Source organism: Triticum dicoccoides, chromosome 4B (genome assembly GCF_002162155.2).
Source record: "Triticum dicoccoides isolate Atlit2015 ecotype Zavitan chromosome 4B, WEW_v2.0, whole genome shotgun sequence".
Taxonomy (NCBI): domain Eukaryota; kingdom Viridiplantae; phylum Streptophyta; class Magnoliopsida; order Poales; family Poaceae; genus Triticum; species Triticum dicoccoides.
The window spans coordinates 27,130,110-27,153,377 of record NC_041387.1 but is presented as its reverse complement, the minus strand read 5'-3'; the positions used below and the strand labels follow the sequence as shown (position 1 = coordinate 27,153,377).

At 47.6% G+C, this 23,268-nt stretch overlaps 3 protein-coding genes across 3 annotated transcripts; all 3 read right to left on the bottom strand.

The window, feature by feature from the left end:
* Window positions 1-4,259: 4,259 nt before the first annotated feature.
* Window positions 4,260-5,160, bottom strand: LOC119294759 (uncharacterized protein C6G9.01c-like). The gene has a single exon (XM_037573017.1). The coding sequence runs from the start codon at window positions 5,017-5,019 to the stop codon at window positions 4,489-4,491; it is 531 nt and encodes a 176-aa protein (XP_037428914.1). The 5' UTR covers window positions 5,020-5,160; the 3' UTR covers window positions 4,260-4,488.
* An 830-nt stretch (window positions 5,161-5,990) lies between these two features.
* On the bottom strand, window positions 5,991-8,940 carry LOC119294757. The gene is made up of 6 exons (XM_037573015.1): window positions 8,489-8,940; window positions 7,746-7,860; window positions 7,396-7,601; window positions 7,291-7,318; window positions 6,487-6,595; window positions 5,991-6,392 (listed from the first exon to the last, which is right to left on the bottom strand). Exons 1-6 carry the CDS (start codon window positions 8,747-8,749, stop codon window positions 6,311-6,313), a joined length of 801 nt encoding a protein of 266 aa, XP_037428912.1. The 5' UTR covers window positions 8,750-8,940; the 3' UTR covers window positions 5,991-6,310.
* A 1,842-nt stretch (window positions 8,941-10,782) lies between these two features.
* LOC119294758 (elongation of fatty acids protein 3-like) lies at window positions 10,783-12,085 on the bottom strand. Its single transcript, XM_037573016.1, has one exon. The coding sequence runs from the start codon at window positions 11,996-11,998 to the stop codon at window positions 11,153-11,155; it is 846 nt and encodes a 281-aa protein (XP_037428913.1). The 5' UTR covers window positions 11,999-12,085; the 3' UTR covers window positions 10,783-11,152.
* Window positions 12,086-23,268: the final 11,183 nt, after the last annotated feature.

Sequence of the window (23,268 nt, the reverse complement as noted above, 5' to 3'; positions counted from 1 at the left end):
CGTTTTTAGAATATATTTTCATTGTCTATACATATCCTTGTTTTCAAAAATGAAGGGTAAAGGAGTACGTTGAGGTCGGTATCATTGAAGATGACACTTATGCACGCTTAGCATCAATAGTGCATCTGTGCATTTTGCTGAAGAGAGGGGACTGGCATTGAAGCATTAGATTTGTGTAGTACTAGGAGCAGATGTAAGCAAGCATCAAATGACTATCAATAACATCGGATACGCCGGGAACATGCGATTGCTAGCTTTATATTTCAGTTCAGTGTCCATGTATTCTCCATCGATCCCTCTTCCAATATCCACTTTCCTCAAGAGTTAATACTTTACCTCAACCTAGAAGCATAGTGAGACAAGCATAAACGAACTAATAGGGTTGGGATGCATAGGGACATCTTCTACATCATGCTCCCTTGCGACCACATCGTCGGGCTTTTGGATGACACATTGGTCTTACCCAACTCCAAGTCTAAGACAACACGCTTGCATATCTCTAGCTTAGGGGGGGCATGATCATTGCAGCAACGCTTGCTCATGACCAGGTTCATTGGTGGAGCATTCGTCATTGGTGCTTCTCCTTCGTTATTGACACATGCTGTCAGAAATGTGGCAGGGCGGAGGAGCCGGTAGGGCGAGGTGGTGCGGCCGCTCCACCTTGATTTTCTGCGAAAGCGTTTATATATAGGCACGTTGTGTATACGTAGTGGCCGGCTGAAACAAGTAACTGGTTGAGCCAGAAGATATGACTGGAGCCCCTGTAAAACTAACAATATCAGATAACCAATATTCCATTTCACCAGATCACACGTCTAAGCACATAGTTATCAAATCAACCGAGCATAACAACAAATACCACTAGGATGTGAGTATGTGACCTGATTACATCACCTCAGTCCTCTAAAAAAAACTTATATTTTAGAGTGTAGATTCACTCGTTTTGCTCCGTATGTAGTCCATATTGGAATCTCTAAAAAAACATTTAGGAACGGAGGGAGTAACTTGGAATGTAGAAAATCTCTTGAACCGAAGCCGAGAGGCACCTTTAATGTGCACATTCATAAGGACAAGTTCTTTTGCAATGAAGAAAGAAAAATCATTGGTTGCTCTTGACAAAAGGCTCGAGTTTGTTGTCCACAAACATGTACTAGTACCTAAAAGAGGATTCTTGTTTCATTTAGTTTGGGTTGGCAATGAAGCGAACGTAACACTATGAAACACTTTGATAGTAATAATATGATATACCAGATCATAAGTATTTTATAGGGCTCAATAGGCGTATCAGGACGAGATCAATCCAACTCCAGTCAGCATATAATGTAAGCAAGTTCATGATGCTCCAGCAAATGACGAGTGGGCTACCAATTCTCAACGCTTATCACAAAAACTAGGCAGCGTCGTGAAACAAGTAGCCTTTTTACGGACAATAGGAGCAAAGCTCCCAATTTCCTGTATCAATGAAACTGAAACACAGAGTTCTGTCAAATACTGAAAGTACCAGCGACACCAACAACCTTAACAAAAGCAACTTCTATAGCTAATTTGGGAACAGAAACAGCCATACAGGAACCATCACTAATGATACAAAAACTGATATTCTGCAGCTCAATATGATTTCCAAACAAGACCATCAGCCGGTAATGTGAAAATATAAACTGCAAACGAAGTTAGAAATGTAATTTTTACATATTTGTTGATGCATTTAGGCATGGTGAATGTAATCTGTTCACATCAGAATGATATATTTATTTCTTGTACTAAATCTTATTGTATCATCATATTTTTCCAAAATTGTTCTAATCGGTGTACTTGTATCTATTAGGACATCAATTTCCAGAGATAACACTAAAAACAATTTTTAGAATAAATATTCATTATCTATGTATATTCTTATTTTCAAAAATGAAGGGTAAAGGAGTAAGATGAGGTACCTAACATTGAAGATGACACTTATGCACACCTAGTGCCATCTGTACATTTTTCTGAAGGCATTGAGGCATTAGATTGTGTAGTGCTGGGAGCAGATGTGAACAACAAATGGCTATCAATAACATCGAATACATAAACATGCGATTGCTAGCGAGAATAGTGTCTGCATGCTTTATATTTCAGTTTACTCTCCATGTATTCTCCCTCAACCCCTCTTCCAATATCCACTTTCCTCACGAGCTAATCCTTTACCTCAACCTAGAAACATAGTGAGACGAGCAGAAATGAACCAATAGGGCTGGGATGCATAGGGACATCTTCTACATCATGCTCCCTTGCGAGCACATCGTCGGGCATTTGGAAAACCCAATGGTCTTGCCCAACTCCAAGTCCAATACACTGTGATTGCATATGTCTAGCTTAGGGAGGCACGATCATCGCAGCAACGCTTGCCCATGACCAGGTTCAGTGGTAGAACGTTCATTGTCGGCGCTTCTCCTTCGTTGTTGACACATGCTGTCACAGATGCTCCCTCACTAAGTGTCTGTATGGCACTTGTTTAGATGCGGGATAATGTAATTTGGCCTTTTGGGATGTAATATGGCAGGGTTCAAAACAAGTGGCAAAACACTGGAGGCACCTTTAATTTGCATATTCATAAGGACAAGTTCCTCTGGTATTGAAGGGGGAAAAACACTGGCCCGAAAAGGATTGGATTTGTCCACAAACATGCATTATTAAAGGGGACATTACTGTTTCATTCAGGCATTTAGATAATGTCTAGCTATGAAACACTCTTGATGGCAAAATATTGGTATACAGAGCATATGTATTTTAGCTAGGACTCAGGAGGCATAGGCAGTGAGATGTGAGTTACCAACTCACAACAGCTATCACAACTAGGCAACATTAGAAAACAATTACTCCCAACAGCTATTTTGTTTGACTATAGGAGCAGAGGTCCCAGTTTAATTTCTCAATGGAACTGAAGCATGGGATTCCGAAAGTAACAGCAGACAGAATAATACTAGCTACTTTTGGAAACAATCATACAGTTACCTCACTACAAAATTATAGAAACCAGAAATAAACCTCGATATTCTGCAGCTTCAGATGGTTTCCAAACAAGACCATCAGCTGTCAATGCGAAGATATAAGCCGCAACTTGCAGCAGCCGCTTTGCCCCTTGGCGCTGTCTATCGCGCAAACCTGCTCTCCGAAGTCCAACCCAGCATGATAACCAGTGAGCCATCTGCACAATTGGATCATACAGAAAGATATTTCTAAAACAAGCGTTCCTGTTTTTCCACAAGGACCAAAGCAGCGCCATGATCCCTACCTGCCACTAAGTTACACATCTTACCATTAAAACAGCTACCCACCTACGGAGCTAAAGAACTGTGGGTCTAGTTGCATCAATCTTCAAAGCATAATTAATCACATTCCAAACATATCTAGCCATACTAGTATACAATGTAAGAAAAAGGTGATCTAGGGTCTCCTCTTCGCTACAGACCATACTCATCACAGTCCTAGTTGAAATGCTATATCAAAGAACCAGCCAAATAAAAACTCTGGTTTTCAAAGACACTTCAACAAGCCACAGTTTTTTATATGGACATCTTAGCTTGGCTAATTTCAGGGGCAAATACTTAGCCAGGTCTGCTGAGCATCCATCTACACCTATCCTCCTCCTTTAACAGACCCACACTATCACACATCATGGTTTTCGAGTCTATGAGTTGTTCTGGGGTAGCGACTCGGAAAAAGTCGAGCCGCAGTTGTGACTAGTCGCGACTGAGTCATGAGTCGACATTTTTTTGCGACTCATCGACTAGTCATGCGACTCAAAAACCATGTCACACATCATCCCATATAAAAATATCCTTCCAAAACCTAGTTTTGAGACAATACCCGACTATTTTTCTACAAGCCTATAACAACGTCTCCCACTTTCAGGTCTCCATGAAGGAAACGAGATTGAGCAGCCTTAAATTGAACTTGTGCTAGATTGGCCTGCCTAACATATTATTTCCAAGAATTAAACTCTGCAACAGTTCCTTCTCATTTTCTAACTTCCATGTCCATTTACTTAACAAAAAACAACATTCTTAACCTCGAGATCCACTACTCCAGACCCACTTGATCCAAAGGCTGGCCAGTTGACTAAGTGGTGTTTCTATCTCCCCTGATCATCACCCCACAATAATCTCTTCCTAAAAATATATTTTTTCTTACAAGGCCCTTTAGGCAACTCGAACATTGACCTCAAATAAAAATCCACATTGCTCATGCAATACCTCAACAAGATCAAATTTCACCCATAAGAAAGAACTTTACTCGAAACAGGTAGGCTTTTCTAAAAGAAATGTTGAAACAAGTAACTGGTTGAGCTAGAAAGACATGTAATCTTGAGCTCTTGTATAAAACTGAAATTCCATTTCATCGGATCACACATCTAAGCACATAGTCATCAAATCAACCAGGCATTACAACAAACACCACTGCGACGTAACCCGATTACATCACCTCAGGCACGGAGGACCCCTGAAGGGCTCAGAAGCAGCAGTCGCAGTCGAAGGGGCAGAGGGCGGTGCCGCCGGCGTCGGCCTTGCCGAACCCGAGCTCGTCGGCGGAGTATATGGTGAGCCCGTCATTGGTGCGCCGCCGCGGCCGCTTCTCCTCGACCTCATCATCGTGGCCGGGCTCCCAGCCTCTGCCCCCAGTCTCCTTCTTGCTCTTCTTCTTACTAGCCCCCTCGGCCTTGCCCTTCCTGGGCTTCTTGCCCCCCTCGGACCCCTCCTCATCCTCCTCCTGCTCCTGCAGCTTGCGCTTCTTGGTGGCCTCGAAGATCTCGTCGATCTCGTTGCTCTCCTTCTGCTTCTTCGTCTTCTTGGCAGAGACCTCCTTCTGCTCCTTCGGCTTCTTGGCAGAGGCCTCCTTGCCCTCCTTCTGCTTCTTCGGTTTTGGCTTCTTGGCCGCCACCGCCGTCTCTCGCTCCTCGACGGGTTTCTGAGGTTTGGGCTTCTTGGCGTCGACGGAGGGGTTAGGGGCGGAGAGCTTCTTCTTTTGGGACTTGGTGGCCATTGGAGGATGCCGGCCAGAGGAGAGGAGGACCGGAGCCGATGGGGTTCTTGGGGGTGGCGGCGCGGGGGCAAGGGTTTGGGTAAACGGCGAGCGGATACAGGAGAGAGACAGGGGAAGAAGAAGAAGGTGGGTCGAGCAAGACCTCGGGCTTTGGGTTGGGTTGGCCCGATCGGCCCAACCCAGGAACGTTCGCACATCGCCTTAATAAGGCCCGTTTGGAAGCGAGATTAATGACCCCTAAAAAAGGGAAGCCAGATTAATTTTCTCCTGTTAGCAAAGTGCCCGTGCCCCCCTCAAAAAAAAAAAGCAAAGTGCCCGTGCTCTTTCTCAAAAAAAAAGGGGGCCTGCCTCTTCTTTTTTCTATCATAAAGGGCTGAAACCTATATATTAAATATCATACTCCATCCGTCTCACAATATAAGAGCATTTTTGACACTACAAAAATGCTCTTATATTATATTATGAGACAGAGGGAGTAGGTACTTAAAAACACATTCATACAAAAAGATAAAATTACATTGAAATATTTGAAGGTGCCAAAGTCATGTTCTTTTGCGCGCCGTGAGCATAGCTCAAAATGCCTGTGCTTCCTCCCCAAAAGCAAGGAAAGGTGTCCTGTGTCTTGCAACACATTCAAAATGGACCAATACATATTCACAAACTTGAAATAGAGTTTGGTACGCATATATCAAAAAGGATATCGGAAGTGTGTTAAGATGGGGTGAGAAGGGATGCGGCTGGTCCAGAGAGACGGGATCTTTTTTGCATATAGGAGTGGATGAGACCTTTTTGCAAACATGCCACACACCATCATCACCATTCATGCAGGCCGGTTTCACATTCAATTCAGTGTAAAATTCGGCAAAGATTCATAAGAAGTGTGAAAGTACCAGTACAATTCACATGAACCATCTGAAGAATTTGAAATTTCTTGTCAGATGGCCATACAGTGAACAGCTAGTTGGAGTATATATGTGAAGAGAAGGCAGTTCCCAGCTAAGCCAAATCAGTCCGGGGAGACTCCGGCATACAACAAACATGTGGAGCAGAGCCCCCCTATATCACTCCAGAGACTTTGAGACATGACAAGCATATATTTGCCCCCGTTATTCATACACGACGAGAGAAATCATTATCATTTCAGAAGTTACAGCACATCTGACCAACGAATAGTTCTCTGATAGACCATATCACACAACACATATGTACAGTTGACGCGATGAGTTTGTATTTACAATTTGCGGACCGTTGCGTGTGATCATGACGCCACTATTCACTGGCACTTGGCACCTCACAATGCCTTCATGATAAATTTGGTGGAGACGACAGCTCCTTTGGCTGCCATTTTCAGGACAGCACGACTCCTGTACAGCCTGCATCCAACCGCAAAATAAAAATCAGAATGACTCGGTTTTCACTTGTAAGTTGTAACGCCGACATACAAATTTCGCAAGACGAGAGCTTTACCCTGCTATTGTGATACCCCAAGTTGCCAGTATGTAAATCACCTTTCCAGCCTCCCAGAAACTTATCCCTTTCTTCCGGTCTGTCATGCTGCTCAATGCCGTTGCAACAGCTGCTTACAAATTATAAGTTAGAATCTATATCAAAGTCAAACAAAAATGTACCTGAAATGTGTAGTGATATATAGTAAAGCTAATGTCAGAGAAACATTTGTTCTACTCTGAAATAAAGAATGCCGGAGAACAAGGGCAGAATAAACTACTCCCTCCGATCCAAAATAAGTGTTGTAGTTTTGAACTAAGGTTAGTTCAATCTTAGTTCAAAACTACGACACTTGTTATGGATCGGAGGGAGTATTATTTAACCTCAATCGAAGTAAAGGATACTTCAAATAATGGCTAACTAGTCCGAGTCTCTAAGATAGCACCAGATGTGATAGTTGGTAATCTCTATGATGCGGTGACCCAAGAGATCCTCAGGTAATTAAGAAGATAATACATGCAACAATTGTAGTAGAATAGAAAATTGCACAGACCCATCATGAGTTCATGACATAGCAGTGAGTTGTTAATCTCCACATTGTGGCAAACTACATGTGAAAACAGAAACAAAAAGGACTACTGAGAGTTGGACGCACTGGGTCTCCATTGTGGTGAACTTTCTCATAATAGCGCTAACTAGATAAACCTAATTAATTAACCCATGTGCTTGTCTCACTGTTTGAAAGCAATGATTTCAGAAACAAAACACCATTTAGAAAATTACAAATTTTAACTTCAAGGGCAGAAGCATGGAGGATAGTCATACCTTTTTGCAGCTCTTTCGATGATAATGACTGGAGAAAAAACAACAAACAGTTAGGTGATGAAGCAGTGCTGAAGAGGATGTATCAACTCTTGAAAATAACAATACCTTGGACTTTGGATCTTCAAGAATGCACCTAGCAACAAAGGTAGCAATAGCATCAACGATGTCATCTTCATTAACCATCACATAATTTTCGTCATCAATTCCACTAATTTCCTCCAAATTGCCCCCAGCAGTGTCACAGGAAACCAAGAGCCATGACCCAGTCTTCCCCTCATCTTTAGTGTAAGGAATATCTCCAATGTCCACCTCTGGTTTGATTCCAATAGAAAACAGGAAGATGTTAAATCCATAATGATCGCAGAATATAAAAGAATGAAGTAATAAACAGTTGCTATAATGCTATGAAAGCATAGTTCAGCAACAAACTTCACAAGGTTTTAGCAAGGATGAACCTGTCACACCGCCAATAGATAGTTTGGTATGTTGATGCAGCGGCTCATCTCGTACTTTCTCAAGATGAGCAAGGAAGCCAGCATTGTTGACTGATGCTACGAGACGATTATGCAACTGCACCACAAAATCACATCGACAAAAGATGTCAGCCGGCATGAAGAAGAATCGTTTAATTATATAAGCTGAATAACGTGTCATTGCAGCATAATGAATCCATAAGTTTATACTATTGATCTTGAGTTCATATCGTGGAGATATTAAACGGTTAGCTCTTGTCACACTGTAAACATAATATATCCCAACACCATCTTTCAATAACATGGAGCAGAATGCTTAGAAGTAACTTCACTGCACCTAAACGGATATGGCTCAAAGCCACCCACAACAACGATGCTGTATTTCATTGTGATGCTGAATCATGCCGGATCGCAGACATATATGTGTTGTTTCTAACAACGAAACTAGGGTGCAACCACCTCCGTTCCAAAATGTTTGAAGCTCTAGGTTTGTCCTAAGTCAAACTTATACAAGTTTGATAAACTTTAGAGAAAATTTCGCTAATATCTACGACATCAAATATATAGTATGAAAACTTATACATGTTATGACGAATCTAGTGAAGCTAATTTCTCATTGTAACCAGATAAACGAGTGTATGTAACAATTAATCATGCACCATCGTGGCGAAAACAGGTAAGAAGAATCGGCAAGGACGTGAAAGCGGTGGTGCGGGGGGGCTCACGTCGGGAGGGCACTCCTGGGAAACAAAGGGCGCGCCCTGAAGCTCGCGAAGGAGGGCGAGGTCGTCCGCGAGGCGGGCGCGGAGGACGGCGTTCTCCGCCCGCAGCCGCGCGGCCTCCTCCCCGTCGGCGGCCATCGCCGTGGCGCCGTCGTGGTCCGGGGCGTGGCCGGAGCGGTGCTCGTAGGCGTAGCGCGCGACCTCGGCGATCTCGACGAGGGTGTGGGCGACCTTGGGGATCTGGTGCGCCGCGGCCATCGCCATCACCGCGTTGGTCGATCGATCGGTAGCTCGGCTGGTGGTGGCCTGGTCTCCCCGGCGGCGGCGCGGCGACGAGGGGGGAGGCGCAGTCGGCGGGACGGCGGCGAAGCAAACCCTATCCACGCACGCGACCTCGGAAGTGGACGGCGTGCTCGATTGGGGGTTGGTTGATTGGTGCCGTGCTCCAAACCAGGAGGACAACGGAATTGAGGGGATTGAAGTCACGTTCATGTGGGCCCCACTGATAGATCATCCGATAAACTCGTTGACTCCGTCGTGCCTCCGGAGCATCTCCAATAGCAGACTTCCAAAACCTATGTAAAAACTTTTTTTTTGAGGCAATACATTTAAAATTGCATGGGAAATCAAAAAAAAATTGCATGGGAATGAAAAATTTTTTGCTACCCAGAACAATATTTAGATCCTCCTTAACACGCTAACAAAAAACCAAAAGCGGTGGCGCCAAGCTTAATCACCACCATGTGAACGCGCCGCCCCATTCCCACCTGCACGTCGGCTGAATTCTGCCCCCGGCCACCCCAAGCCCCAACGCCTCATCTCGTCCCTCGGCGTCGTCCGGCGCAACCATTGTGAACCCTGTCGAATGCCTAGGGGTGTCCGATACTATTTGTGAACCACATGGAAGCAAGCAATGCTCACTCGGGTCTCCTACTTATGCGAATGTAGCTCACACTTAACATTCATTATTAATTAGTACGTTTTGTAAAGACAAAAGGGCATGCATTGAAGAATTCGACAATGTAGACCACATGAGGGCGAGGAGGATAATGTTGAGAATAGGTGAGATGTCAGTGATATTTAATACGTTGATCGACCTATGCTACACCAATGGTATTTGGACACTCATAAGTTCCTTTCCATGTGTCCTCTCTCTTTTCGTAGCATGCTTCTTCCTTTGGAGTTCAGAGCCTATCACATGTCTTCAATAATATTTCATCCATCCTAGAGAGCACAAAAGGAAAACAAGATTGACCGAGAAGGATTGGGATGCAAAGGGAAACACGATTTAAGTGTTTGATACCACCTCTGGTTTCCTGCACGCAGTTGCCCTACACATCGCCACTTGTCAACATAAGTTTAATACGGTTAGTTGTCCTGGTAACAAAAGATATCGGGGCGGCGGAGTCTCACATGCTTCACTCACCAGTGTTTTGCATCTCAAGATTTATGGGGATCATGTGACACACCAGGACATAGAACCATGTGGGAAAGATGACTAGCTACAAAGTATGTCAAAGAGATTCACACGGCGCTCATAGGAACTAGAGTCCATGAGAGTTTTGCCGCCAAGTAGTTCTCCTAGATAATAAAGTGTTGGTGCTCCTGCTTAGGTTTCCGCCCCCCATGAGGATGTGCAGAGAACGTCTTGACACAGCTAGCAACACTCGACGGCGCTTGAGCGTTGCTCCCTTCCTGAAGGCGTTGCTGTTGAAGGACCCCGTCGTCCCAGTGGTGTCATGACATGGTTGGTGCGGATATGGTCATTGTTTTGTAGTTTGTTGATTGCAAATCTGATCGCTTTGCGTTTTTTTTTCTCTCCCACGCATAGCTTTGGTCTCATATGACTTTGCTATTTGTCAGCGTGTTATGTGTGTGTGTGCATTGGTGTTTGCTGCGTGCATCCTAGCTATGCAGAGGTCGGGTGTGTGCTCACTATGTTTGTATTCTCTTGATGCTACAATTGAGTCAGTAAAATTCATTCTTTATCGAAAAGCAACACTCGACTTCACAATTGCGACGATTGTCGGCGAAACCATTTGGACATGACCAACTTTCCTTGATTAACTTATAAGATTCAGATTGGATTATTATAGATTGACATAGATAATTGTTCGTGCGTTGCAGATGGGGGCACGTATATTTTGTAAGCAATCACTGTGATTACCTAATTTAAATGTTATAATGCAATTCCATACCTGACAATTGAATGGGTACTTAGTTGACATACGAAAGAAAATACAGTTCATGAATATGAATATGCAGGCTCGGTTGGGGTTGGTTCAACTTAGTACACATGAGTATGTAATATGCATTGTCCAATTAATCTTGCTCCGAAGAAAGAAGATTCCATACAAAAGAAGAGGGTAAAAATAGTCCTGACAGAAGCTACTGATATCGCTGAATCTACATCGCATTCTGACTGAAGCAAAAGCTTAAGAACTTGCAGAAGTTCACGTAAGAAAAGCAGAGGAATCAAAACAAAGCTGCTATATTGTGATTGGCCTTCTGCATGAACGTCTTGATTGATGATTTGGAAAATTTGAAAAACTAGAATTGTCAAAAATGGAAGGCCAATGCATTTCATCACGAATCAAAAGGCCTGGAATTAATCAGAAATACTATGTAATCTAAACCTTTTTTTCCCCTCTTCACGCGTGCAGGTGGTCACTCTGATTTCCCCCCATTGCCATTGTTGCCATTGGTGGTGTTCTTCTTGTTGGCCTTGGCCTTGGCGGCGTAGGCGGCGCCGTGGAAGTCGAGGAAGAGCGCGAGCAGGGAGGCGTTGAAGACGGCGTTGAAGGCCCACCCTGCCATCCCCTCGCAGCCGCCGGCGGCGAAGTGGAACCAGAGCATGACGACGGAGGCGGCGAAGCTGAAGAGGAACTGCAGGATCTGCAGCTCGGTGACGGCGCGCTTCCATCGCGGCGGCCAGCGGAGGCCCAGGGTGCAGCAGAGGTAGTAGGCGTACATGACGACGTGCACGGCGGCGTTGGTGACGAGGGCGACGGGCATGAGCGACTGGCGCGTGGCGAGCCAGAGGTAGCACATGGCGATGACGACGGCGTGGTGGTAGACGTGGAGCAGCGTGAGCGGGCGGCGGGCGACGAGGATCAGCAGCGTGTCGCCCAGCTCGTACATCTTGGAGAGGTAGAAGACGTGCGCCCAGAAGAAGACCGGGCCCGACGCCTCCGTGGCGCCGCCCGGGGGGAAGCAGAAGACCCAGCGCGGCGAGGGCGCCGTGGCCGCCGCGGAGAGCACGCAGCCGGCGGCCATCGCGGCGGAGAGGGCGAGGAGGACGCAGTTGTGCAGCGCGGAGACGGCGCGGAGCGCGCGCGGCGGGAGGGACGGGAGGGGCAGGACGCGGCGGTGGAGGAGGAGCACCGTGGCGAGGTAGGCGCAGATGACGGCGGCGGGGAAGGACGGCGACGACGCGAGCGTGGTGCCCGGGCGCCAGTGGAAGGAGGCGACGGCGGGGTGCTCGACCAGGAGCCACCGGAGCGCGGCCGCCATTGGGGTGAGCTCGCTCCAACCGACGGCGCCGGCGAATTGACCTTCCTCGTGTGGCGCTGTGGGTGACACGTAGGGCAAACTGATAAGAAATTCCCACCAACCGCAGGGCCTAAAATGGGCTTCGCCCCGCGTGCGCATATAGCAGTAGATCGGCAGACGTCAACAAGATGGGCCGCTTTGACTAGTATAGTACTATCTTTTTTTTCATATGAAATGCGCCGATCTAATAACGATGCGCATAGCTTAGCAAAATACTCTCTAAGGCTAGCTCAGGGGCACCAAGTGTGGCTGTTACACCCCCACGATCCAGCATGTATCCCACAAACTGTGGTTTTTGATAAATAAAACTTTTGTTCATCCCTAAAAAAAAAAATATGAAATACTCCATTTATTCCCCGGAAAAACCCACTTCTTTTTTATTTCTGTTATTTGCAGCATTTCTTACTAGGCGAGTGCTAGGCGCAATCGCGTCCTAGCCGCTGGATACAGTGGTTTTGAGCCACTTGATAAAGTTACACTTGTGTTCCACGAACAGCTTTTGTCCCCAAATCACGCGAGCGCAAACTAACGAGAGCGAATCGAGCGTCGCCCACCCAGCCAAGGACGAGCGCCATTGACCTTGCTGCAAAACAGCCGGCTGCCCTCGCCGTCTAGTATCAGCTGGCCGCCCTCGCCGCCTGGTCAACGCGGCGACTGTGCCCCTCAAGCAAAAGAACCTCGCCCAACACGCCCTCGCTCCCCGGTCCTAGTTGCAGCATAGCCAACTCCGGCCATCGCCGTTGCCAGGAGCTGACCATCCCCACCCCTCCTCCCCTCTCGTTCCAGCACACCGCTGCCAGCTCAAGCAAAAAAATGGATGACCGGTGGCGTCGTGTGACCGTCTGGTGCTCGTGCTGGTTCCAGCAAAAATCGATGTCGGATGTAGCAAATTACGTCGCTGGATGCAGCTCCTCCGCGCTCACTCTCGATTGGTCCCAGGAAAAAAAGCCGGCTGTACCAATTTGACGCACCGGTTGTAGCATTTTCCTCCCTGACGCTCGTGTTGGTTCCAGCAAAAATAATGACGGATGCAGCAAAAATATTTGCTGGATGCAGCTAATTTCCACCACGTAGTCTTCTGTGATGTAGCAAAAACAAAGGTTGGTTCTAGCAAAAAGGATTGCTGGTTCCAGCAAACACAATTTCATGGCGGCCATGTCATCGCCGACGAGCACTATCATCTCTCTGTTGCAGCAAAAATGCAAGCAGGTTCCAGCAAAAACAAATAAAAAATAGCAACTTATTCTCCGCCACCGCCATCGCCGCCAACCACAGTCGTCGGCGGCTGAAGCAAAATCCCCCTGGATGGGGCTCAGTGCCGCACATGGTTGGTTTCCAGCATACCAGCACTCGACCGGGGGGGGAGGGGGTTAGCTGTGCTGCGGTGGGGGTGGGCTGTAGGTGTGCCGGCACTGGAGAGGTCTGAAGAGAGAGGAGCAGGCGAGCTCTATCGAGAAATCAGCGGCGCAAGCTAGACGAAAGGGGAAGGAGTATATGAGGTCGGACTTAGAGATAAGGGAAGAAAAAAAAGAAAAGCGGTGCGGGCTGGGCCTGGGTGACGTGGCTTGTCTGCGGGAGCCCAACGCGCGTACTGGGCGAGGCGGCCGGCCGAAGTTTCGGCCGGTTCGCCGATTGTAAACGTTTCCCTTCTTACTATTGGTATATGATGAGGATATGTACCTAGGGTAGGGTCATAGACCTATCTAGGATACCATGCCCAAGGACATCCTTAGACGAAGCTACCTTCCAGTCGACCAAGAGGGATTTCACTCGACCGGCTAGAAGACACTCGACAAACCTGAAGACACTCGACCATCAAGACCCACTCGACCATCAGGAGTTCAGGATCTACTCTGCATCCAAACGGTCTGTAATTAAGTAGTCTTAATGGTCATGATGACACTTTAAGTAGGGTGTTACCAGTAACGCCCGGCCTTAATATACTTTAATCCTCTGCTACGTGGGATGGCTGGGGTCCTGGCGTCCTCTATATAAGCCACCCCCCTCTACTGGTAGAGGGGTTCACACCCCTGTAACTCATATACACAGAAATCAGTCGACCGCCTCCGGGCTCCGAGACATAGGGCTGTTACTTCCTCCGAGAAGGGCCTGAACTCGCTAAACACTCGTGTGTACAACTACTCCATAGCTAGGATCTTGCCTCTCCATACCTACCCCCCGTTCTACTGTCAGACTTAGAACCACGACAGTTGGCACCCACCATGGGGCAGGTGTCTTAGCGACTTTTTTGGAGAAGTTGCAATTTGTCTGATTGCCTTCATCATGGTTTCCAGCGGAGCTCTGGTCGAGGGCCACAAGATCCGTCTCGGTGCGCTCACTTTCATCGCCGACGACTCCGCTTGGCTCCAGAAGGCACCACTCGACATCGACGCGCTCCCCGTCCGCGGGGTGACGCACTTTCGGGCGTGTGTCCGCGGCGTCTTGCTGCGGCAGCCATCGACCCCATACCGGTCGACTCCTGCGCCGTCCTCCCTCCCTGTCTCCCGCCAGCGCAAGCGCTCCAGTCGGTCGAGGCTCCAATGATGGGTGAGACACGCAGTGGCTCGCCAATCAGCCACCACCCAAGTCGCGACGATTGAGCCCGACGAATCTCTCTACGGCTTGTTCGACCTGTTGACTGGCTCCGTAGAGACTGCATCCGAGTGTGATAGTAGTGATTCAGCGGCGGAGGTCCTGATGGTCAACGGGCCCCGTAGTCCTCCCGGTTTCCCCCGCGGCGACGGGATGGACGACGAGGACGACCCTGCTCAAGCCCATGAAGAGTACCAACCCGAGCCGCTCACTTCCCAGCAGAGGGAAGAACTTCGCCGCCGGAACATGGATGCCCTGCATACTCCCATTACAGGAGAAACTCCTGAGGCTCGTGCCCTGGAAGAGGCGCGTTTAGCCAACCTGGCTGAACGCACTCGACTGGAGAACCTCCAGCGAGCACTCGACGAGCGTGCGCGTCAACGAGTGACCAATTCCAACCGACGTCAGCTCTTTCCGCAACCGACTCAGGTATATCGAACCCCAATTCAGAATTTGGCAGCTGCAGCCCGCATAGCGGAGTCAATTCAGCCCTCTCAGTCAGAGGCTGGAAGAGGCTTGATGCAGATTAGAGATTTGCTCCGGGCGGCAGGAGATCAGAATTCAGCTGTGTCACAGTCGCGCAACAGGATTCACAGTCGATCCGTCGCTGTGAATACTGTTCAGTCGGCTCACAGTCCAAGGTCGCCTCCGAGGCGCATGGGATGTGAAGTCCAGCGGGACCACTATGATGATCGATTTGATCGTGATGACAGGCGTCGAGTGCCCACTCCTCCTCCGAGAAGTGGGTCTAACGCCCATCGGCAGCAAGATGACAGACACCAACTCAGTGTTGGGCGGAGAGCTCCAGTCGACCCCAGAGAGCCTGGCTTTGACGCGAGATCCATCATCGTGCAAGGTTTGGTCGACCGAAACAGAGCTCATAGAGGTGGTCATGACAGAGATGTGCCCACAAGCAGCCGAGTCCATGTTTCAGGTCCAGAATGTTTTAGCAGAGCGATCAGAGCCGCAATGATACCCCCCAACTTTAGGTTGGCGACTGGGGTGAGTAAGTTCACCGGAGAGTCTAAGCCTGAAACTTGGCTCGAAGACTACCGAGTGGCTGTTCAGATTGGTGGCGGTAATGATGAGGTGGCCATGAAACATTTGCCACTTATGCTAGAGGGTTCGGCCAGGGCATGGTTGAATCAGTTAGCTCCTAGCAGCATTTACACCTGGGAAGATCTTTCTCGAGTGTTCGTCAGGACGTTTGAGGGAACTTGCAAGCGACCTGCTGGATTGACTGAGCTGCAAGTTTGTGTACAAAAGTCGAGTGAAACACTGAGGGATTACATCCAGAGGTGGATCACTTTGCATCATATTGTAGAGAATGTGTCAGACCATCAAGCGGTTTGCGCCTTCAAGGATGGCGTCAAGAACAGAGAGTTGAGCCTGAAGTTTGGTCGAACTGGAGATATGACCCTGAGTCGGATGATGGAAATAGCCACCAAGTACGCCAACAGCGAAGAAGAGGACCGACTCCGGAGCGGCAAGTACAAGCCGAGTCAGTCGGATAAAGGAAACTCTAGTCGGAAGCAAAAGCGGAAGGCCGAGCCAGCAGCTCCTGGAGAGGCTCTGGCCGTGACTCAGGGCAAATTCAAAGGGAAGCCCAAAGGATCTTGGAACCCCAAGAAGGTAAAAGATAAGGAAGGTAATGATGTGATGGATCTACCGTATCATATCCACACGAAGAAAGACGAAGAGGGTAACTTCATCTACCCAAAGCATACCACTCGCCAGTGCCGGCTCTTAATCCAGCAGTTTCAAGGGAAACAGCCGAAAGATAAAGAGAAGGAGTCGGACAAGGCTGAGGACAAGGAGGACAGTGATGGAGAGTACCCTCATGTCAACTCCACTCTGATGATTTTTGCTGATGTAGAGAGCAAAAATCGACTGAAAGTGATCAACCGTGAGGTCAATATGGTCGCCCCGGCGACACCAAACTATCTGAGATGGTCGCGAACCCCCATTACTTTCGACCAGTCTGACCATCCTACTCACATTGCCACCCCTGGGAGGCAAGCGCTGGTGGTCGACCCGGTCGTCGAAGGCACTCGACTGACGAAGGTATTGATGGATGGCGGCAGCGGGTTGAATATACTGTATGCAGAGACGCTCAAGGGAATGGGCATTCCGATGTCTGGACTCAGTTCCAGCAACATGAGTTTTCACGGAGTCATCCCAGGAAAGAAGGCCGAGTCACTCGGCCAAATAGCTCTGGATGTGGTGTTCGGCGACTCGAAACATTTCCGCAAAGAGAAGCTGACATTTGAAGTCGTGGATTTCCAGAGCGCCTACCACGCCATTTTGGGAAGACCAGCCTACGCCCGCTTCATGGCTCGACCATGCTATGTGTACCTCAAGTTAAAGATGCCTGGCCCCAAAGGCGTGATCACCATCACTGGCAACCGGAAGAAAGCGGAAGAGTGTTTTCAGAAAGGCTCAAAGATTGCGGATGACCAGATAACAGTGGTAGAGCTAGAGGGATACAAGAAGAATGCAGATCCGAGTGATTTACTGCGGGCCAAGAAGCCCGCCACAGAGTCAGCATTTCAGTCGTCCGGTGAGATGAAGCTAGTTCATATCCACCCGACTGACCCCAATGCAGTTCCAACACATATTTCCACAACACTCGACTCTAAATAGGAAGAAGCGCTCGTCCAGTTCCTCCGTGAGAACTGGGACATCTTCGCATGGAAGCCAGCTGACATGCCGGGTGTTCTCAGGGGACTGGCTGAGCATCGCCTTAGAGTCAATTCAAAAGCAAAACCTGTTAAGGAACATCTTCGACGGTCCGCCGTTCAGAAGAAAAAAGCCATTGGCGAGGAGGTGGCTCGACTCCTTGTAGCAGAGTTCATCCGAGAGATATACCATTCCGAGTGGCTCGCCAATGTCGTCATGGTTCCCAAAAAGGACAATTCCCTTTGTATGTGCATTGATTTCAAACATATCAATCGGGCCTGCCCGAAAGATCATTTTCCTCTCCCTCGCATCGACCAAATTGTCGACTCGACCGCAGGGTGCGAGAGATTGTCTTTTTTAGACGCTTATTCCGGGTATCATCAGATCCGTCTGTATGGGCCCGACGAAATCAAAACAGCTTTCATCACTCCATTCGGGTGCTTCTGCTATATCACCATGCCATTCGGCCTCAAGAATGCCGGAGCCACGTTCATGAGAATGATTCAAAAGTGTTTACTCACTCAAATCAGTCGGAATATGGAAGCATACATGGATGATATTGTGGTCAAGTTGCGAAAGGGTTCCGACCTGTTGACTTACTTAGCTGAAACATTTGCCAATCTCAGGAGGTATGATATCAAGCTCAATCCATCAAAGTGCACATTCGGAGTACCTGGCGGAAAGTTACTCGGTTTTCTCGTTTCCGAACGAGGAATCGATGCTAACCCAGAAAAAGTTGGTACCATACTCCGAATGAAGCGCCTGTGCATGTGCACGACGTCCAGAAGCTTACTGGATGCTTGGCCGCGTTAAGTCGATTCATCTCTCGCCTCGGTGAAAAGGCGTTGCCTCTTTACCGACTGATGAAGAAGGCAGACAAGTTTGAGTGGACTCCAGAAGCTGATGCAGCGTTTGCCGAGTTAAAAACTCTGCTCTCCACCCAGCCGGTGCTTGCTGCTCCAATCAGCAAAGAGCCTCTGTTGCTTTATATTGCAGCCACAGGACAAGTCGTCAGTAGAGTAATTACGGTCGAGCGGGAAGAAGAAGGGAAAGCCTTCAAAGTTCAGCGCCTAGTGTATTATCTCTCTGAAGTTTTGACCCCATCGAAGCAAAGATATCCTCATTATCAGAAGCTCATATATGGGATCTACATGACCATGAAGAAGGTTGCTCATTATTTCTCTGATCATGACATTACAGTCGTCAGCGATGCACCATTGTCAGAAATTCTACACAACAGAGATGCAGCTGGTCGAGTGGCTAAATGGGCGATTGAACTCCTTTCCCTTGATATCAAATTCGAGGCAAAGAAAGCCATTAAGTCCCAGGCTATAGCAGATTTCCTTGCCGAGTGGATTGAGCAACAACAGCCGACTCAAGTCCACTCGGAGCATTGGACCATGTTCTTTGATGGCTCTAAGATGTTAAATGGTTCTGGTGCTGGGGTCGTTTTGGTTTCCCCCCGAGGAGACAAGCTCAGATATGTGCTCCAGATCCACTTTGATTCCTCCAACAATGAAGCAGAATATGAAGCACTCTTGTATGGATTACGCATGGCCATTTCACTCGGCGTCCGTCGCCTTATGGTCTATGGCGATTCAGATTTGGTGGTCAATCAAGTGATGAAGGAGTGGGACGTTAGTGTTGGAAATATGCCCTAGAGGCAATAATAAAAGCATTATCATTATATTTCATTGTTCATGATAATTGTCTTTTATTCATGCTATAATTGTATTATCCGGAAATCGTAATACACGTGTGAATACATAGACCACAATACGTCCCTAGTAAGCCTCTAGTTGACTAGCTCGTTGGTCAACAGATAGTCATGGTTTCCTGACTATGGACATTAGATGTCGTTGACAACGGGATCACATCATTAGGAGAATGATGTGATGGAGAAGACCCAATACTAAGCATAGCACAAGATCGTGTAGTTCGTTTTGCTAGAGCTTTTCCAATGTCAAGTATCTCTTGTTGGGTAACGTTGCAGAAAACAAAAATTTTCCTACTCGTTTCACCAAGATCATCTAGGAGTTCATCTAGCAACGAGTGAATAGATGCATCTACATACCTTGTAGATCGCGAGCGGAAGCGTTCAAAGAACGGGGATGATGTAGTCGAACACGACGTGATTCGAATCACCGGAGATCCTAGCACCGAACGGACGGCACCTCCGCGTTCAACACACGTACGGAACAGCCACGTCTCCTCCTTCTTGATCCAGCAAGGAGGGGAGGAGAGGTTGAGGGAGATGGCACCAGCAGCAGCACGACGGCGTGGTGTTGATGGAGCTGCAGTACTCCGGCAGAGCTTCGCTAAGCAATAAGGAGGTGGAGGAGGTGTTGAGGAGGGAGAAGGAGGCAACCAAAGGCCAAGGACTCAAGGTGTGAGGTCCCTCCTCTCCCCCACTATATATAGGGGTGCCAAGGGGGGTTGGCCGGCCCTAGGAGATCCAATCTCCTAGGGGTGCGGCGGCCAAGGGGGGTTTCCCTCCCCCCCAAGGCACCTAGGAGGTGCCTTACCCTCCTAGGACTCTTTCCCCCTTAAACCCTAGGCGCATGGGCCTATGTGGGGCTGGTGCCCTTGGCCCAAGCAGGCCAAGGCGCACCCCCTACAGCCCATGTGGCCCCCGGGGATGGGTGGCCCCACCCGGTGGGCCCCCGGGACCCCTCCGGTGGTCCCGGTACAATACCGATAACCCCGAAACTTGTCCCGATGCCCGAAACAGGACTTCCCATATATAAATCTTTACCTCCGGACCATTCCGGAACTCCTCGTGACGTCCGGGATCTCATCCGGGACTCCGAACAACATTCGGGTTACTGCATATACATATCCCTACAACCCTAGCGTAACTGAACCTTAAGTGTGTAGACCCTACGGGTTCGGGAGACATGTAGACATGACCGAGATCGCTCTCCGGTCAATAACCAACAGCGGGATCTGGATACCCATGTTGGCTCCCACACGCTCCACGATGATCTCATCGGATGAACCACGATGTCGAGGATTTAATCAATCCCGTATGCAATTCCCTTTGTCAATCGATATGTTACTTGCCCGAGATTCGATCGTCGGTATCCCAATACCTCGTTCAATCTTGTTACCGGCAAGTCACTTTACTCGTACCGTAATGCATGATCCCGTGACCAAACACTTGGTCACTTTGAGCTCATTATGATGATGCATTACTGAGTGGGCCCAGTGATATCTCTCCGTCATACGGAGTGACAAATCCCAGTCTCGATCCATATAAAACAATAGATACTTTCGGAGATACCTGTAGTGCACCTTTATAGTCACCCAGTTACGTTGTGACGTTTGATACACCCAAAGCACTCCTACGGTATCCAGGAGTTATACGATCTCATGGTCGAAGGAAGAGATACTTTGACATTGCAAAAACTCTAGCAAACGAACTATACGATCTTGTGCTATGTTTAGGATTGGGTCTTGTCCATCACATCATTATCCTAATGATGTGATCCCGTTATCAATGACATCCAATGTCCATAGCCAGGAAACCATGACTATCTATTGATCAACGAGCTAGTCAACTAGAGGCTTTCTAGGGACATGTTGGTGTCTGTTATTCACACATGTATTACGATTTCCGGATAACACAATTATAGCATGAATAAAGACAATTATCATGAACAAAGAAATATAATAATGCTTTTATTATTGCCTCTAGGGCATATTTCCAACAGTCTCCCACTTGCACTAGAGTCAATAATCTAGTTACATTGTGATGAATCGAACACCCATGGAATTCTGGTGTTGATCATGTTTTGCTCTTGGGAGAGGTTTAGTCAACGGATCTGCTACATTCAGGTCCGTATGTACTTTACAAATCTCTATGTCTCCATCTTGAACATTTTCACGGATGGAGTTGAAGCGACGCTTGATGTGCCTTGTCTTCTTGTGAAACCTGGGCTCCTTGGCAAGTGCAATAGCTCCAGTGTTGTCACAGAAGAGCTTGATCGGCCCCGACGCATTGGGTATGACTCCTAGGTCGGTGATGAACTCCTTCACCCATATTGCTTCATGTGCTGCCTCCGAGGCTGCCATGTACTCCGCTTCACATGTAGATCCCGCCACAACGCTTTGCTTGCAACTGCACCAGCTTACTGCCCCACCATTCAAAATATACACGTATCCGGTTTGTGACTTAGAGTCATCCAGATCTGTGTCGAAGCTAGCGTCGACGTAACCTTTTACGACGAGCTCTTCGTCACCTCCATAAACGAGAAACATTTCCTTAGTCCTTTTCAGGTACTTCAGGATATTCTTGACCGCTGTCCAGTGTTCCTTGCCGGGATTACTTTGGTACCTTCCTACCAAACTTACGGCAAGGTTTACATCAGGTCTAGTACACAGCATGGCATACATAATAGAACCTATGGCTGAGGCATAGGGGATGACACTCATCTCTTCTATCTCTGCTGCCGTGGTCGGACATTGAGCTGAACTCAATTTCACACCTTGCAAAACAGGCAAGAACCCTTTCTTGGACTGATCCATTTTGAACTTCTTCAAAATCTTATCAAGATATGTGCTTTGTGAAAGACCTATGAGGCGTCTTGATCTATCCCTATAGATCTTGATGCCTAATATATAAGCAGCTTCTCCAAGGTCCTTCATTGAAAAACTCTTATTCAAGTAGGCCTTAATGCTGTCCAAAAGTTCTATATCATTTCCCATCAAAAGTATGTCATCTACATATAGTATGAGAAATGCTATAGAGCTCCCACTCACTTTCTTGTAAACACAGGCTTCTCCATAAGTCTGTGTAAACCCAAACGCTTTGATCATCTCATCAAAACGAATGTTCCAACTCCGAGATGCTTGCACCAGCCCATAAATCGAGCGTTGGAGCTTGCACACCTTGTCAGCATTTTTAGGATCGACAAAACCTTCCGGCTGTATCATATACAATTCTTCCTTAAGGAAACCATTAAGGAATGCCGTTTTGACGTCCATTTGCCAAATTTCATAATCATAAAATGCGGCAATTGCTAACATGATTCAGACGGACTTCAGCTTCGCTACCGGTGAGAAAGTCTCATCGTAGTCAACCCCTTGAACTTGTCGATAACCCTTAGCGACAAGCCGAGCTTTATAGATGGTCACATTACCATCCGCGTCTGTCTTCTTCTTAAAGATCCATTTATTTTCTATGGCTCGCCGTTCTACGGGCAAGTCAGTCAAAGTCCATACTTCGTTTTCATACATGGATCCTATCTCGGATTTCATGGCTTCTAGCCATTTGTCGGAATCCGGACCCGCCATCGCTTCTTCATAGTTCGAAGGTTCACTGTTGTCTAACAACATGATTTCCAAGACAGGGTTGCCATACCATTCTGGTGCGGAACGTGTCCTCGTGGACCTTCGAATTTCAGTAGGAGCTTGATCAGAAGTATCTTGATCATTATCATTAACTTCCTCTCTAGTCGGTGCAGGCACCTCAGGAACATTTTCTTGAGTTGCGCCATTTTCCGGTTCAAGAGGTAATACTTCATCGAGCTCTACTTTCCTCCCACTTACTTCTTTCGAGAGAAACTCTTTCTCCAGAAAGGACCCATTCTTGGCAACAAAGATCTTGCCTTCGGATCTGAGGTAGAAGGTGTACCCAACAGTTTCTTTAGGGTATCCTATGAAGACGCATTTTTCCGATTTGGGTTCGAGCTTTTCAGGTTGAAGTTTCCTGACATAAGCATCGCATCCCCAAACTTTTAGAAATGACAGCTTAGGTTTCTTCCCAAACCATAATTCATACGGTGTCGTCTCAACGGATTTCGACGGGGCCCTATTTAAAGTGAATGCGGCAGTCTCTAAAGCATAGCCCCAAAAAGATAGTGGTAAATCGGCAAGAGACATCATAGATCGCACCATATCTAATAGAGTGCGATTACGACGTTCGGACACACCATTACGCTGAGGTGTTCCAGGCGGCG

Bases quoted from the DNA above. Each gene is read 5' to 3' on its own strand.
- LOC119294759 (XM_037573017.1), bottom strand. From the start codon at position 5,019: ATGGCCACCAAGTCCCAAAAGAAGAAGCTCTCCGCCCCTAACCCCTCC.
- LOC119294757 (XM_037573015.1), bottom strand. From the start codon at position 8,749: ATGGCGATGGCCGCGGCGCACCAGATCCCCAAGGTCGCCCACACCCTC. The intron at 7,319-7,395 runs GTATTGTTATTT...TTTTTTCTCCAG, and splicing joins TTGAAGATCCAAAGTCCAAG to TCATTATCATCGAAAGAGCT. The intron at 6,393-6,486 runs GTAAAGCTCTCG...GGTTGGATGCAG, and splicing joins TGGGGTATCACAATAGCAGG to GCTGTACAGGAGTCGTGCTG.
- LOC119294758 (XM_037573016.1), bottom strand. From the start codon at position 11,998: ATGGCGGCCGCGCTCCGGTGGCTCCTGGTCGAGCACCCCGCCGTCGCC.